The sequence below is a fragment of the Tenrec ecaudatus genome, chromosome 17, assembly GCF_050624435.1.
Source record: "Tenrec ecaudatus isolate mTenEca1 chromosome 17, mTenEca1.hap1, whole genome shotgun sequence".
Classification (NCBI taxonomy): Eukaryota; Metazoa; Chordata; class Mammalia; order Afrosoricida; family Tenrecidae; genus Tenrec; species Tenrec ecaudatus.
The window spans coordinates 43611898-43628852 of NC_134546.1; the positions used below are offsets into that span (position 1 = coordinate 43611898).

Consider the following 16955-nt stretch of genomic DNA (forward strand, 5'->3'; position numbering starts at 1 on the left):
TCCCGGTGCAGAGTAGGAGGCGCCCATGCCCTGACACTTCTGTAGGAAATGTCCCTATTAGAGGTCCCTATGGAATCGTTAGTGTTTCCAAATAGGAAAGGCATTGAAATGTTCATGGAAATATAGAATCAAAGGAGCAATGGAATGAGGAAACACTGGAGGAAGTGGGGAAAGTGGGGTGCATTGAGGGGATAGAAACGAATGAATTGAAACAAGTATATTGAATAGTTGAATGAAAAATTATGATCTCTATAAACCTGCACCTAGATCACAGCAGAAAGTAAAAACCAAACATACATGAAAATTAAAACAGATGACGCGGGGTTTTCATACAAATGTTTTTCAACCCCCTCGTGTTCCCCAAGGAAACAACCAGACAAGTGATGTCCCATTGTTGTGGAGTCAATTGAAATTCATGGAAAAATGATGTGGTTAAAAGCAGAGCTGTGTCGTATAGGATTTTATTTATTTACTTATTGCGGGTGGGGTGAAGGGTTTGGAACATGTTTCCATTCAACACTTCATGGGCATTTTGTTTTGTGTCATTGATTGCAGTCTCCATCCTGAAACATAACAGTCTATTTCTTGCCTAATCCTTCTGAACTTCGTTCACACATAAAGGTTGTCCTGTTCCCTTTATAGACGTGCTTATTATTTGGTTGAAAATTGAGCATGTGGATGAGTTCATTTCTAGACTTAGTCACCACTAAGGATTATCTAAATGTTTCAGACAAATTCAGCGGAGTCAGATTGTCCCATGTGACCCTGCCTTCTGTTTATGAGCCCAGTTGTGAGGTCTGCGTGTGTCCTAGTCAGATGTAATCTTCTCAGAATCTACTACTGGGACCCCTAAGGTCAGGTCGGTTCCTTTTAGGAAATTGAATTGATCGGCTGTGGAAAGGTAGGTCTGAGGAGGCCAAGGGTACTACTAATGCTTGCGCAAGGAGAGGAGGCCAACACGAAGAGAGGCGGGAGAAGCTGATAAAGTCTAGGGAGAGGAAGGGAGACTGGCTGTGGCTGATGGCTTCCTTGAATTGAGTCATGTTGAGGTTCCGTTTCTTTGTCTTTCTCTTTCCTGTCCTTGTGTTCCTGAATGCAACAAGCTGATATATTTCGTTTCTCACTGAAGTAAGTCTGAATGGGTGGGCACTTCTTAGACTCCAAAGGCTTTTGTCTAATTCTTCTTTCAGGAAACAAGCGGCAAGGAGAAGACTGAAGATTGCAGACCCTCTTGGGTGAGAGCTGTGTTGTCAAACTCGCTGTCCCAGATCACTCAGAGGGCCAAGTCTTGACCGAGAAATGCATATTCCAAGAAGGATATGAATTCCCAGTTTCACTCCCGGGGTCCCCAGAGGGCCTCAGCCCTCAGAGTCCACTCTGTGACCGTCACCTGGCTCTTCAGATTCTGCTCTGTGCTCTCCACGTCCCAGACATTGCCAGCGTTAATCGCTCAGAATGTCTAATCACCACCCTCCTGGCATGTAGTTCTGAGAGGTGTGTGAGTGCTGCCTTCAGGTCTCCAGAGCGCATCCTCTGCTGTGAGAGGGCAGGTGAGGACTGCTTCTCCCTGGACACGATCTTCAGCCAGGTGTGTCAGCCAACGAGTCCAACACTGGCTGTTATCAAGGCTCTGCATGTCCACGTGAGCAGAGCTCAGCACCCATCTTTAGGTACCTACACCACTCGTCACGAGGGAAGCGGACATGCGAGGCGCTGGAGCTTTGCCCCCAAAGGCAAAGAGTCAAGGACCGGGCAGCTCCCACTCTGCACGCTGCAGCTGCAGTGTATTCCCGTCAATGGCATCTCCCAGGCACTCACCCAAGGTGTGAAGATGCGTGGCACCTCTGACTCCAGTCTCTCTCTGGACTTAATTGAGCTTCTCATGATTATGCGTGTCCCAGGGCTCCCATGAAGTGAGTCTTACAATAACAGAAATTTAGTATCTCCCAATTCTGGAGACTGTGAGTTTAAATGGAAACTGCAGGATGGACCAGGCTTTCCAAAGGCTCTAGAGAAAGATCTTTTTTGGCCATTTCAAACTTCTGGAGTCCTTGGGCCATCTTGGGTATTCTTTGATTGGGACTGGAACTCTTCCGTGTCTCTCTCCATGTTGGCATGTCATCTCTTCTCCGTGCCTCTCCTCCATTTTGGTAAGGACACCAGGAAGGCTTGATTGGGACCCACACGACTCTGGTATGACTGCATGTTGACTTAATAGGTTGGGCTTTCAAAGATCTTATTTCAAAAGAAGGTTATGAGGTTAGGATTTGACATTGATTTGGGGAGCTTACAACTCAATCCCTAAGAATATGAGAAGTGAGCACTGCTTTCCTTGGACTTTTGTAAAAAGTGTTGAACTGTGAGTTAGAAAGCTTGTTTGATAGTACCTGACTAGCTGGATGGCTTTGTGTAAATCAAGCTCCTCGGAGCACAATTCCATGCTCTATAAAATAAAAAAGGTCAGGCTAGATTATTTCCAAGACCACTACTAATGCTACATTCCTATCCCCCTAATAGTATGAAGAGAAATGTCCAATAATAAGTAGAATTAGCGGATGTTGAATAAAAAAGAAAAACACCAACTATTGCTTGATGTGGGCATATTCCAAAACACGTTCAATGGATAATGAATTAAAGAGAGAGCAGAGGCATGGGAGGGAGAGGAAAGAACAAGAAAGAATGAGAGAGAGTTCTCGGTCGGGAATAAAATACATAAACCCCGTGGCTGTGTTAGCTAGCACTAGGGTCACAGAAAAACAGAAGGGAGAATGTCTACGCCAAATGAAAGAGAGTGCACCACGGAAACTATGAAGAGACAGGGACACGGGAGGGAATGATGGCTTTGTAAAGAGGAAGAACTGGGTAAAATTCTCTGGCATAAAACAGCCTCTATCATAAAGATTATAGATTGAGAGCAATTTCTGCAGAGCTTGGAAATTCAATGAAGGAATCAGGTTTCATGCCTTTAAATGCCTATCGTTTTGCTTTTTGGCTTGGTTGGTTTTTCCCAATGGCTTCAGTGCAGCTTGGATTTCTGCTTGCAGTGCCACTGGTTCTGCTGTACTGTTTTATTCCATCTGTGTGCACGAAACCCACTGCTACTGAGTCCAATCAGTTCATAACGATCTTGTCGGACAGAAGAGTTTCCAAGGCGGTGACACTGGCAGAAGCAGACTGCCACAGCTCTCTCCTGTGGAATGGCTGGAGGTTTGAACTGCCGGTCTTTTGTCTGAATCACTGTAACCCCAGGGATCCACCTGAGCTAAGGATCTGGCAAGCTAGTTCATATGAAGAAGAATTTGTCATCAGGATGGGAGGAAGGCTGATTAACAAGGCTCCATATTCAGATAACACAGCCTTGTTTTCAGGACCAGCTTTAAAGACACTTGAATCAGTCATTCATGTCTTATGAAGCAATATCAGATGCGGTCAAAATTTAAAAAAATGAAACGAAGCAGGGTAAAATCCAGAATGGAAACAACGACAGAGCAGCCTGGAAAGGGAAATTTGAAAGTGAGCCCTTTCAGGAGCCTGATGCTAATTATTGTCAGGATTGTGGAGAACAACACACATTCTAATCCCCTTCGTCAGTGATGATCTTTGAGCCGGGAGCTGTTGTTCCCAACTCTGCTGTTCCAGATTGTCGGTCGCTTTGCAGCAAGCATTCTTTCATTGCTTTCTCAAAGGGAGATTACATTTCTCGCAGGGTGTTGACCCATTATTCCCCCTGTTGCAGTTATCAATATGGTTTGCCCACATCTTACATATTCTTATTCATTCCAGTTTTGCTTCCTCAACCATGACTAAACTGGGAAGATGGAGTTTGAAGCACAGCTTGCTGACAGCGTAGAGGACTGGAAGATCCTGTTGTTGAAGAAGATCAAAGACTGTGGCCTTCAGGATCCACCTCAATGCAAAGAAAGCAAACATCTTCACAACTGAACAAAGGGACAACATCATGGCAACATAAACTAGACTGACGTTGGCCGGGATTTTAGTGTGCTTAGATCCACACTTGACGTGTATGGAAGTAGCAGTCAGGAAATCAAATGATATATCCCATTGGGCACATCTGATGGACGGGGCTCTTTAAAGTTTGAAAATCAACGATATCACTTTGAGCATTAATATAAGCTGTACCCTGCAGCTGGACAACCACTAAGGGGGACCAAAGAGCTGACGCAGTTGAATGATGGTGCCGGAAAAGAAGAGGGAAGTTACTGTGGGCTGCCATCAGAGCAGAAAATGGATCTACCTGGGGAGAAGTGCAACCAGGCTGCTCCTTAAAGATATAAATCTATAGATATATAAGCAAACATATATATGTTTATAAACTTAAAATATATAAACACATATAAATACTATATATATAAATAAATAGAAATATAACAAGAGTAACAAAAGAAAAAAAATGATGGTGAGACTTGATCTCACGCGCTGTGGCGTATTATCGAGAGGGGCAGTCCCTGGGGAAGGACATCATATTTGGTAAAGTAGGGGGGTGAGGAAGAAAGCCATCACTTACGGCGATGCAATGATGTAGTTGCTGCCACAGTGGGTGGCAGCCCAGTGCTGATGGTGAGCATGTCCCGGCATGGGCAGCGTTCTGTTCCGCTGTGTATCGGGTCGCTCTGAGTCAAAACCAACCAACTCAATGGCAGCTCACAGCAACTGTCTTTCACGTAACCAATTGTGTGATTCTCATATTTGAACAGGTCTAACCAAGATACAGTCTTACTTTTGCATAGTCAGACCTTAACCCATGCATCTTCCTTTGCATAGACACCAAAAATGGATTCTTTTTTTTTCACACCCCCCCACCCCATCCCTACCCTCCACCCCCAACCCAGAAAGAATGCACCAGCACAAGAGAGGAGCCAAAGAGCAAAAAATAACTGATTCTAAAGTATCCTGTGAACTTCACTCTCGTACTTGCTCAAAACCCCTTCGTGCACCTCCTTCTTCCCAGCCTGTGAAACGGCGTGCAGACCCTCCTGAACAGGCAGATTACCCACTTCCCTCCTGAGAAGCCACAGAGGACCTACTTGTCCATAGCCCAGGGCTCCAAAGCCCTCTTATTCCGTACATCTCCATCTGATTTTACAGTTTCTTGGCCTGGGGAAGGAGGCTGGCAAGCGAAAGTGTGACAAAGACCCATGACACTGTGCTCTAGAATAAACAATGATATTTTGTTTTTTTGAGAAATTTAAAGTCTGCTCTGGAACTGTCAGCACAGAGGAAGAAAAGCGACAGGTTGACGTCAAGAGGTGGAAGAAGCTAGAGTGGAAAGTGCCAGAAAGCAGCTGGGCAGCTGGAACCGACTTAGTGGTGACGGGGTCGTCAGGGTAGAGGCATCACGGGCACTGGGCAGGCAGCAGGGCAGCAGGCTCCTGTTTGCAAGGGGGAACCTAGGAATGTTCTTCTTGGGGTCTCAGAAGATGCGGTAGAACAAAAGTTCTCTTCTCCAGGCAGCCTGATTCTAGAGCTCATGAAAAAGTTCCTTGTCTCTTCTACTTCCTAATGGCTCTTTAACATTGTCTCCCACCTACCAAGTGAAGTCATGTGAGCCAATCTTTTACCCTAATGACTGAATAAAAACACAAGCAAACAAAACAACGACAATACATTAATAAAGTTAGTTAATCAGTAGGGCCTTAGCTTCATTTTCAATGCCACCCCATAGCACAAGACTAAGTTCAAAGTCCAACACCTCACGGACAGTTTTGTGGCTCACCAATGTCAAACGAGCTGAGGTGGGGGTCTGTTTAGGTGAGATCGGCACATAGGACCAGTACAGGGGTCACTAAAGCACTGCAGTGCTTTTTGCCAAAAGGCAGCATTAAATGGTACAACACAAGAGAGTCTAGTTTGTATCTGGATTCAGAGTAACAGAGGCCAGAAAGAGAAGAACAAGGATCCCACGTGTCTTCTGAGCTTTGCTCAAAGATAGAACATGCATGTCCGCAAAACCCTGTTCTGGTTGACTCTGGTTATGGTACCTTGCAGCAGGTTGGAGCCAGGATAACTATAGCCAGCATAGGACTTCGGTTTGAAAGACGCTGGCTGGCGCCAATGGTTAGCTTGCTTAGCTGCTAACCCAAGGGTTGGAAGTTCTAGTCCACTCAGAGGTGTTTTTAAAGAAGGCCTAGCTATCATCTTCCAAAGATGAAGCTTGAAAACCTCATGGGACCCAAGTCTTTTCAGACCACATGGGTCCCCAGGAATCGGCAGCTACTTGATGTGAGAGATTTGGTGATGGTCTTGCTAATAGTGGTACCAGGAAATGGTGAAGACCTGCAGGCAACCTGAGAGCCCTGAGCCCTGTTGGGATAGGGGATCTGGAGTTTGAGAACTTTGAGTCAGTGCCAGGGAACCAAGAAGCTCTCCCTGGCTGACCCAGGTATGGCTCAGAATGGAATTCCTGGCATTCTTCGCCTGACAAACAAATCCCAGTCCTCTGTCTCTCTTTAGGTTGAATTTGTAAATCAGTCACCACAGAAGGTGTGCTTCATATCCACCATTGTTAGTCTTAGTATATAATGTATTGCTTAAACTAGTACAACGGAGCCCTGATGGCATAGTGGTTATGCCTTGTTCTGCTAACCTCAAAGTCAGCAGTTCAAAACCACCAGCTGCTCTGGGGGAGAAAATGAGGTGAAAGAAAGTCCATAAACCAGTACATAGCATATATGTGTGTGTGTCTTTCAGGAACACTACCTCTTTAACAAGAATACAGTAATAGTAATAGTGTTCAAAGAGTAGTGCCCACGAGTTATTAGCACAGTGCTATAGCTATATTAGCCATAGCAAGGATGTAGGCGGCTGTGGCCTGCTGCTGCCATGTGAGCTGGACAAGACCTGTGAGCTCCATGACAAGCTGGACCTGGTACCCCAGGCGCATGGCCCTCCTGCTGTGCCGCAGAGTCTGGCCTGCCTGCATGGCCCGGTGGCACAAGCCAGCCTGACCACAGCTGGAGGACAAGCAATGCAGAGAGGGATGGGTGTGGTCAGCAGCGGGAGAGAACCTGCGCTAAGTTCGAGTCCCCTCCTGCCACTGACTGAGTAGCTGCTTCCGCGAGTCCCTGCCCGACTACAAGGTCTGTGCTCCGTCAAGTCACGTGTCACTTCGTTTCTCTTGCCTCATCAGGGTCCCAGGGGACTGCAGCCAGGAGTAGTGGTTTATCTAATGATGATGGAGTTGTTCGTAGACACCTCACGGGGATTGATTTGTAACTTCAAGGACAAGCTGTATGTACAGTGAATGTTCTTAATCCAGGGACTGTCTGTATTCATTTTCAAGTAGTTGCACTAAGTGGCCTGTGCTCCGGGGAATCTTTCGATTCTGATCCCCAATCAAGTAAACTATTTATCTTCCATTGACTAAAGTGAAAATGTGGACAATACCTTAATGAAGGCTCACCCCTGGAAGCTGAGGCCCCGCGATGATCCTTCATTCTTCTTATTTGTTTTTCCACTACAGTAAAAACTGAGCAAGACTGACCTCAATTCAGTTCCCTGGGTAATTGTGAGAATTGAATAAAATGACCTCATTTAAATCTATTGAGTAATAGGGACCCTATAAATATTAACTCCCTCTCATACACCTGCACCAATAAACATGCAGATTTGCTAAGTATACAAGAGCAGGAAAATGGAGGGAATGGCATCAGTGTGTTATCTCTCTAAGGAGGGGCTGGACTCAGCAAGTCCACCATAATGTGGAGTCGGCTCAGCGAGCACTCCAGCAGGCAGACTTATGCTGTGCCTTTGGTGGCGTGTTGTAGCTTGTCATATACTAGCCCGAGGGGACCGAAGACAGACATCTGGAAAATAAAGATGAAAGCAAACAGTGTCAGCAGGGAGAGAGAGACACAGCCCCCTGAGAATAGGACCGTGTCAAGAAAGATAATTTGAACAAGGTCATCGCCCTGCAGTTCCTCTGTCTAGAGAAAGCCTTCTCTACTCCTTTCCATTTCTGACCATCTTATTTGAGCCAACGTGGGACACAGAGTTCACTGTCTTAGCTTTCAAATATTCCCCCTAAATTGCCATATGGAGTCTCACATAAAATGGTGCATTCATATAAAGGCTAACTGTAGAATTTTATATGGCAGGGAAGAAAAGCAGCCCTCCCAATGCAAGTGGAAGGCCTTGCCATCCGCCCTCAAGCCCTTCGCAGTCTTGAATCGCCCACAGCAAGTTCCGTGGCCTTATGCTGCCCTCTAGTGTCCTGTTCAAGCACAGCAACACAAGGAAAACACTTTTTGCAAAAATCTTCATTTGCTAATATCGTCAGCTCAGTGAGGACAGACAGGCCAATGCACAAGCCGTCTGACCACCAGGGCTCAGCAACACAAAAAGCAGACATCTAAAATCACACCCACATGTTATACTCATTCCAAATGAGTGAATTTTGTCTTCTGTAAAACTTTCCGAATGTTTCAGGGTGTTCAACCCTGTAAGATTCTCAAATGATGGCTTCAGGCTGCTTGAGGTGAGAGTCAGAGAACCGCGATTCACAGCGGCCAGCGTATGAGATGGCTAAGCTCACTTTAGGAAGAATCAAAGATTGTCTGAAGGACTTCGAGCAATGTGCAGAATCAATCGGATCGTTTTATTTTAATTCTGCGTGGTATAGCTCTCAGGTAAAGTAAACACGAATTAAAACCACGATGCAACGCAACTCCTCTTTCCTTTGCTTGAACTCAGAGCGATCGAATCCTGCGTGCAAACCCGCAAAGCAAACAATCTGGTTCCTCCCAGAGGAGCGAGGCGTTGGTGTACAGCTTCCACATCAGGAGCCCCCGTCTTATTTGTGTACCGCCTCCTTTTTGGAAATCAAATCAAAACACAGGAAAAACCAACTTAGCAAGCCCTTGGCAGTGAGAACTTTTGCACAAAGATGAAACCAAACTCGCTGTCATGGCGTCAGTCCCAACTCATTGAGCCTTTACGGGACAGGGAAGAAGTGCTCCTGTAGGTTTCTGAGATGAACTCTTTATGGGACTGGCAAAGCCTCATCTTTGTCCCTCAGAGTGGCTGGTGGTTTCCAACTACTGACTTTGAGGTTAGCAGCCCAAGATGCAACTCTATTTCACCAGGGCTCCTATAGCTCCTCCTCCAACACAACAAAACACCCGGGGGCCATCGAGTTGATTCAGACTCATAGTGACCTTATAGAGCTGGGTAAATCTGCCCCTGTGGATTTCTGAGAGTGTAGCTGTTTGGGGAAGTGGAAAGTGCCCATGTTTCTCCAGAATGAAGTGTGGGAACCTGCTTTCACAGCCCCACTCCTGCCCCCACACTGGTCTCCATGACTCAGCATGGACTCAATGGCCAAGAGAGTGTTTCTTTGGCCCCCAGAGGGTGGTGTGGCCCACTGCGGGGAACACTGCTTGACACCAGCAGGGGGATCTGCGGCTGGTGAGTTGGTTTCCACTCACGGTGAGCTCATGTGTTCCAGCAGAGAGCTGGCTTGACATGGCTGTGATGTCCCTGAACCAAAAGGTGCCCAGACCTTTCGTTAGCAGCTGGCCACAATTCTGCACCAGCTCTCAGGACCGCCTCCTCCATCAACACCAATCAGCACACAGATAAAACCCAACCTGCTGTAGTGCACACGGAGGTAGGAAGGAAAAGCAATTCCTAATTGTTCATACCGGTATCTCTGAAGCATCAGTCCCTGAACAAGCCTTCCTGGAGCCCCAGATTTATTCTCAGGTCCCAGCTTGGCTCCACAGCACCCTGTTATCCTGTCTTACAAATACTCCCAGAAGTTCAGTCTTCTCAGGGCAGAAAGCTCACCGGTAGAGCCCTGCCTCCCACCCTAACCTTGGTGCTCCCAGCACAGATTAAGTACTCAAAACCTGGCCAGCTAGCCACTGCCTGCAGCTAACCCTGCCACCCTGGACTGTGGTGAAGGGGGAGGGAGAGTGTGCACCACATAAAACTTTTTCCTCAAGGTCCCTGTGGTCACTGGCATGCGTGATAAGAGGGTTCTTGGAAAAGCGTTTGCTGTCAGACTACAGAAAGCTTGGCCTTTTCTAGAAACATGCACATCCTCTCTTTGGGGGATTGATTGACAGGCCCATAGACACTTGGCTGTGTCACAAGCTTCAGAGGAATCGTCCTTAGTGTGGAATTTTTTTCATTGACTTATAAAATTCACCTCAAATAGAAATTGTGTTTTTACCCATAACAATACAACCAGTATGAGAATGCAATACACAACAACTTGATATTATATAATATGCTATCTTCTCTTCACAGTTTTAGATGACCATTCCCCACAATACTCACTGCCCTACCATGGGCAAAACCTCCCTTATGTTCAGAGTTATAAACACTCAGTGTTTGATTGAAAGTCAGCTCCAAGGGCTTCTTAGGTTTGTAAAGACCCTGCCCTGGAAAGAAGCTATGTGACAATCTACTATTGTATGCCCCACATTTATTTTTTAATGAATCGACTGTCAACCACAAGGTTGGTGGTTTGAAACCACCCAGTGCCTCTGTGGAAAACAGAGCTGCTTCTCGCTTCCATGAGGATTACAACCTAGAAAACCCTCCAGGGAAGTTCACTCTGGTCCACAGGTCACTATGAGGTGGAATTGCCATATGGCAACAAGCGCATGTTCATTCCTGGGGAGGCCAAGGCCAAACCAAATGTGTCTACGACCCTGGGATTGCTTCTCTGCTCTCGCATGTGTAGGTCCGGCCATAGCATATAGGAATCCCTGTGTGGTCCGAAAGGCCAGGGCACTCAATCGCTAACTGCAAGGGTGGCAAGGACTGCTCATATAATTCCCCTGCCTGAAGTCAGTCATTGAAAAATCCTGTGCTTTATTCTGCGTTCTACCCTGATAAACCTGGGGTCTCCCTGAGTGAGAATCAATGCAAAGGTAATTCGCACTGGTGAATGGCAGATTTTAAAGTACTCATCAACAGCTTCATCTCCAGCTGTATCACCAACTTCTAGTCAAGCTCAGTGGTGCCCACTGTGGCCACTCGCCACACAAACGGACCATCATTCTGCTTTCGCTTTGGGGGTGCCTTGCCCAGCCCACTGGCTTTCACGCCGACCTCTTTCCCTTGACAATTGCCTTCTGAGGCTACTGTACAAAGCAGGGACCCCACCACCCCCCCCCCCACAAATTTGGAGGAAATACACTCCATTCACTTCAGCAAGAAGAGACGGAATGGGGCTAACCAGCTAAACAGGATCAACTGTGAATCCCATTTTGTGTTTTGAGAGAAACTATTAGATTTGTGGGCACAAACAAGATCTCTTCGAAGTTAACAAGAGGCACACACTGAGAAGGAAGGGAGAGGGCCATAACCGCACATGTTATGTGTTGCGCAGTCATGTCTCAAGGTTGGAAATATAGCTGCGATCACGGCAGAGAGCACAGTGGCGATTTTCTTTTTGCTTTCACCTCTTTTCGAAAGCATGTCTCTCTAGAAACACTTCCCTTGAGGGTTTCTCAGTCTAGTCCTCTTGCACCCCAATGCATTTACTACTTGCCCCAAAGTACGAACAAGAAGCTTTTCCCAAGCACACCGGGTGGCTGCTCCAGTATCTGCAGGGTTTGCCAGGCACCCTGATAGATTGGAGGGGGCAGAGAGGGGCGTGTGTCAGCACCGAGCTCACAGGTGCGCTCCACCGTGCAGCAGTCAAGTTCAATCCTGAGTGAGTTGTCCACACTTCAGATCCTCCAGACGCCATGGCATGTGAAGGCCACCTCTCCAGTGCTTGTGAATGGATGGGCTCTCATCCTACGGCCACGTAGTTAATTCCAACCCTCTAAAGGGTGTGCAAGGCTGCAAGTCTTTCTGGGGTCAGACAACCTCATCTTTCTCCTGCGGAGCCCCTGGCGGGTTCAAACTGCTGACCTTGTGGTTAGCAGCCTAATTCATAAGCACTACACCATCAGGGCTCCTGATGTATTCATAGTGGATCAAAATGACCCATCGTTTTTAAAGCTTTTGTGTGTGTGGGGGTGGGGGATCTCGCTCATTTGAGAAATCAAGTATCAGCAAAAGAAAAATGGTCTGTTATTAAGAGTTTCTCAGTAGCTGTTGAGAGAAGCAACCCCTTGTGTGTGTGTGTGTGTGTGTGTGTGTGTGTGTGTGTGTGTGAGAGAGAGAGAGAGAGAGAGAGAGAGAGACACTGGGGCTTGGCGGGGTGGCATGCACTGGTTGAGGCACGGGGAGTAGACAGACTCAGACCCCGGCTGACTGGAAGTTCCCTGGAAGAGTCAGCACGGCCAGAAAGGGAATAAGCTCTAAAACAGTCCTCTTCCGTTTGTCCATTCACTTTAAATCAAGTGAAAAAATGTTGAGATCAAAGGAGCCTGCGAATCCTTACTTTTCATTATGATACGATACATTTCTCAAGCTCTTCAATTTTTAATCATGCATTTATTCTTAGCTGGTGCACTTTTTATTCTGTTATGAAAAATACTTGTTTCTGCCACATTAAAATGGGAACCCAACCTAGCCAAACCCACTGGCAGAGAGCCCTTTCTGAAGCATAGCAACCGAATATGGCAGAGGCGGCGGGGTCCAGAGGATTTTCAGGGTTGGCATTTTTATAGAAGGAGACGGCCACCGTGTCCCTTCCTGGAGGAGCTGGCAGTTTTGAACTAGGGGTCTTTTGGTTAATGGTCAAGCACTTTAATTATTGAACCTCCAGAGGCTTATGCAGTGGAAATACGATTCTAGTCCATCTTTCAAGAAGGTGCCCACCCACACTGACACATAGAACAAAACCAAAGACCAATTGTCCCTGAGTCATTTCTGACTCATGGTGATCATATAGGACAGAATGGAACTGTCCCTTCGGGTTTCTATGGCTGTACATCTTCATGGGTACAGAAAGCCTCATCTTTCTCCTGAGGAGTGGCTGGTCATCTTGAACTGCTGACCTTCCAGTTCTCAGGCAAATGGGTAATCCGCTGAGCCGCAGGGAGCTCCTTCTAACACATACACCTGCCCATTGCAACCAAAGGACATTCTGTGAGGGGAGAAATTCCGTGGCACAAGGCCCTGACCACTGAAGTAGCATCAACTTACTCTTGAGATCCAAGTTCCTCGCCCCTGCCGTGATCTGAGTTGTGATCTTTGTGTCGATCTTTACAGTGTGGAGATTGCTGGTGTCCCTTGAAATCATCACGTTGTGCCACTGATTGTCATTAAGAGGTTTGTTTGAGCTTCCTTTGATGAGGTTAGCACCATTTCCCAAATCAAACACGTAATGCAAGTACCTGGGAAAAGAATGAGAAGGTGGGAAAAGGCCATCGTGGCTTGAGTTCTTGATGGCTTCCTGGTCTCGCCATCAAATCTGGAAGTGACTCTTACTGAAGCTTCTCTAAAAGAAGGCAAGGGACACTACTTTGCTTCAGCAAATGGGATTCTCACCGTTTTACTCTAGAAAAATAGTCGACATTATTTTTAAAATCATGATCTATATTCCACTGTGTGATTTTGACAGGCGACTATTAAACACACCATCCTTTCCCCCTCCTCTACTCCCCCTCGCCTCTGCTAACCATGCTGGCCTGGTGATTCTTTTTCTGCACCAGGTTTTCTTTGTGTTCTAGAAAATCTGCTTCTATGTGTGATCTGGGGACTGCACGCATTCTGCAAGACTCAGCTCATATCGCCACCCGTGTTCCATGCATGTTCTTCTCCTGAGCCTGGCTCATGCTCATCTTCAGGCATGTTGAATAGTGTTTACTTGTCTATTTAGGTGCACATCTTCCGGTAGGCACTAGGGCTGTGTGTGTGTGTGTGTGTGTGTGTGTGTGTAGCTAGGATGGATGGGGATTGAGATACATAGAGAGATGACAAAGAACATCTATTTCTAAATCCCCTTAGTGTCCAGCAATCACCTAGCACCTAGCTTCTTATACATCTGAAATCATATTTGCTGAATCAATCCATAAAAGTTTGAATCAATAAAAAGATATTACATTTTCAACCTAGTTGAAAGAAAATTCCCTCCAAAAATCTTCCTTAAATACATTGCTCAGGGAGTGCGGACCAAATTAAATTTGAGTTCCTGGGTATTGTGTGAAAATTAAGAAATCTGATTACTTGAGTTAACTTGTTAGCACAAATTGATGACAAAACTTTGTTGAAGACATTCTTCTGTGGAATGCCAGTCTGCGTGGCATGAAATCTATATTTAACATGCAAGCCTGATGAAATACCTCTCATGGCCTATAATTCAATGTCATTTGTACTGTGACTGTAGAAGTGTAAGGGAAAAATATATACCGAATCCCTATCAACTTTAGAAGACATTCTGAAAATGATTCAAACCGATATAAGGACTGCCCCCCGCCCCAGCTCCCCAATCCTCCAATGCATTTTTTCATATCTATTTTGGGGACTGAAGTACATTTTCCCCAGTTTTTTCGCATGTGTCATTTGAACTGATGTATACTTACCCTTTAACTAGTTCAACCACAATAAAATCATTTCCATCCCCACTGTTATATAGAATTAGTCCATCTAGGGATGTTGTCTTGAATTGGAAAAAAAGATGCATAGAGGTGTAGGCTTGCAATGTCGCTAAGGCAACATAGCTTGATTTGGTCTTGAAGGTGACAGGGTCAGCTATGATGTTCCTGAAGCCAAATCTGGCATTGAGCTCACAATAATCTATGTCGCCATTTTTACACAAGTCAATGTACGCCATCCCGTTAAATGTCAGGCTCTGCAGGTGACCGATGAAGTTGGAGGGGACAGAAGACAGGTACCGCCGTTCTGTGATGATGCCAGTCTCTATGTTGTGGAACTCCAGCCTTGTGTGGTCACCTGCCATTTGACCTACAAGGAAGTGGAATAGGTTACTATCTGATTGATCTGAAAGACCCTCTCAATGTTTGACAGCCACTACACCATCACATTGTAAAGTATTATACGGATACATATACTTCCTGAATATTCTATTGAGTAATAGGAACACCAAGGTGACATTTACGAATGAGGTGGACTTAATAATAAAGTTTTCTTAGCGTCGGTTTTAATCTCTGTCCAAATGTTAGTAGTAACAACAACAACAACAACAAAAAACACTTCATTAGCCATAGCTACAGATTTTTTAGAAAGAGAAGGAGATGGATCAGAGAGGGAAAGTAAGAAAGGATAAAGGTAAAGAGAAGGATTGAAGAGAGGAAAAACAAGGAAAGGGGGGATTGGGAGAGGAAGAAGAGGATGGTGGGGAATGATAATCTTAAATCACCCAGATAGGAAGCAATTCACCCGAGCTTCATGGTTAAGTGATGGTACTCTTCTTTATTTTAATAATATAAATAATAATGAAAATTGAAATAAACAATAAAGATGTGCTTGGATTTAAATGTTGTCTTTTCATTTTGTCTTCTCTGTGCTGAATACTGGAGGCAGAGCCAACTGTGAGGATGTCCATCAAATACGCCAACATTCCGTACTTGCCTGCACGGTTGAAAGTAAAACAAAGAAGAGGACTTCTCTCCTTCCGAATGGCAAATGTTCACAGAAGGAACTCTTATCATGACTAAGGTTTCCCTCTGACCATTTTGCTCTGATTTAAGCCACCATTCGCATTCTTCAGGACACGCAAAACTAAGAAGTTCTTTTAATGGCACCTCATTCCTTCCAGGTGCTTGTTTCTTCGTCCAAGGTTGTGTAATTGGAAAACGTATTGACCTCACTCTCCCCTCATCCATGGTATTGATAGAAATAGTCCAGGAGTTGAATGCCCCGTTAAAAAAATTCCTTCAAATGGATCTTGCTTCATGGTGACCTTGGGTGTTACAGAATCAAACAGTTGTATAAGGTTTCTTTCGTGTAACCTTTATGGAAGCAGATCACAAATTCTCTCTTCCATGATGTTTCTGGGTGGTTCCAAACACCAACCTTTAGGTTAGTAGTTAAGTGTAAACCTCTGGAGTCACCGGGAACTGGCTTAGAATTAGCCCCCAAGAACAGGACTGCATATTCTACCCAGATGCAATGGATTGAATACCCACTTACGGGGGCTTCCAGAATTTGTGAGGGAAGATTTCAATTTATTTAGTCCAGATTAAAAAAAAAATTAGGTACCTTCTTAAGGAAATGCCTGCAATTATGACACAAAAGGTATAATGTTAAATTATTTGCCAAAAAAGGTGCTCATTTGCTTGACTTTAATATTTATACATTATTTAGTTTTGACAATCTCCACAAACTTCAATCTATTTAACTTTTTAACTATTTTTATTAATTCTTGATTCTGATAGCTGTACTCTTGCTACCACAGGGTATGTGATCATTTCTGTCATTGATTCATTCTGATTTCCTCTTTGAAAAAAAATGTTTCTTTCTTTTTTGTTGATATTTTGTTTTGCTTGTTTTTGTGCTTATTATTGTGTCTGCATGTCTATCTTGGTTTTGTGTTTATTATTGTCTCTGCATGTCTATCTAGATAAGATAGTTAGGATAAACAATCCAGAGGAGAAAACTACAGGACAAACGGTTCCGGGGGGACATGGGAGAGGGGAGGCGGGGGAAAGAAAGGGGACTGTCAACCAACCTAGGGATGAGGGAACAACAAGTGATCTAAAATCGATGGTGAGAAGGGCATAGGATTCCTGGGGGGGGGGGGAGGCTTAATCAAAGACAATGTGGCTGAGAGGAATTGCTGAAACACGAATGAAGGCCAAACATGATAGTGGGATGAGAAGAAAGTAAAAGGAAAGAACTAGGAAACAAATGCCATTTAAAGAGGTCTAAATACAGGCATGTACACATATAAGTATATTTTTATATAACAATAGGAGAATAGATCTATGTGCATGTATTTATATGTTAAGTATTAAGGTAGCAGAAAGGTATTGGACCTCTACTCAAGTATTCCCTCAATGCAAGAATACTTTTTTCTAATAACTGCATTCTGCGATGCTCACCTTCCCAATAAGATCGCTGAAAAA

At 45.1% G+C, this 16955-nt stretch overlaps 1 protein-coding gene across 18 annotated transcripts in view; it reads right to left on the minus strand.

Annotated features, from left to right (window-relative positions):
* The window catches only part of NRXN1 (neurexin 1), a 1245618-nt gene that overhangs the window by 645289 nt on the left and 583374 nt on the right, over positions 1–16955 (minus strand). For all 18 annotated transcript variants that reach the window (XM_075535230.1, XM_075535229.1, XM_075535227.1 and 15 more), the window contains 2 exons: positions 14451–14832; positions 13072–13262 (listed from right to left, as the gene is read on the minus strand). In XM_075535230.1, coding sequence (XP_075391345.1) covers positions 13072–13262; positions 14451–14832 — 573 coding nt within the window. The remainder of the gene's footprint in view (positions 1–13071; positions 13263–14450; positions 14833–16955) is intronic.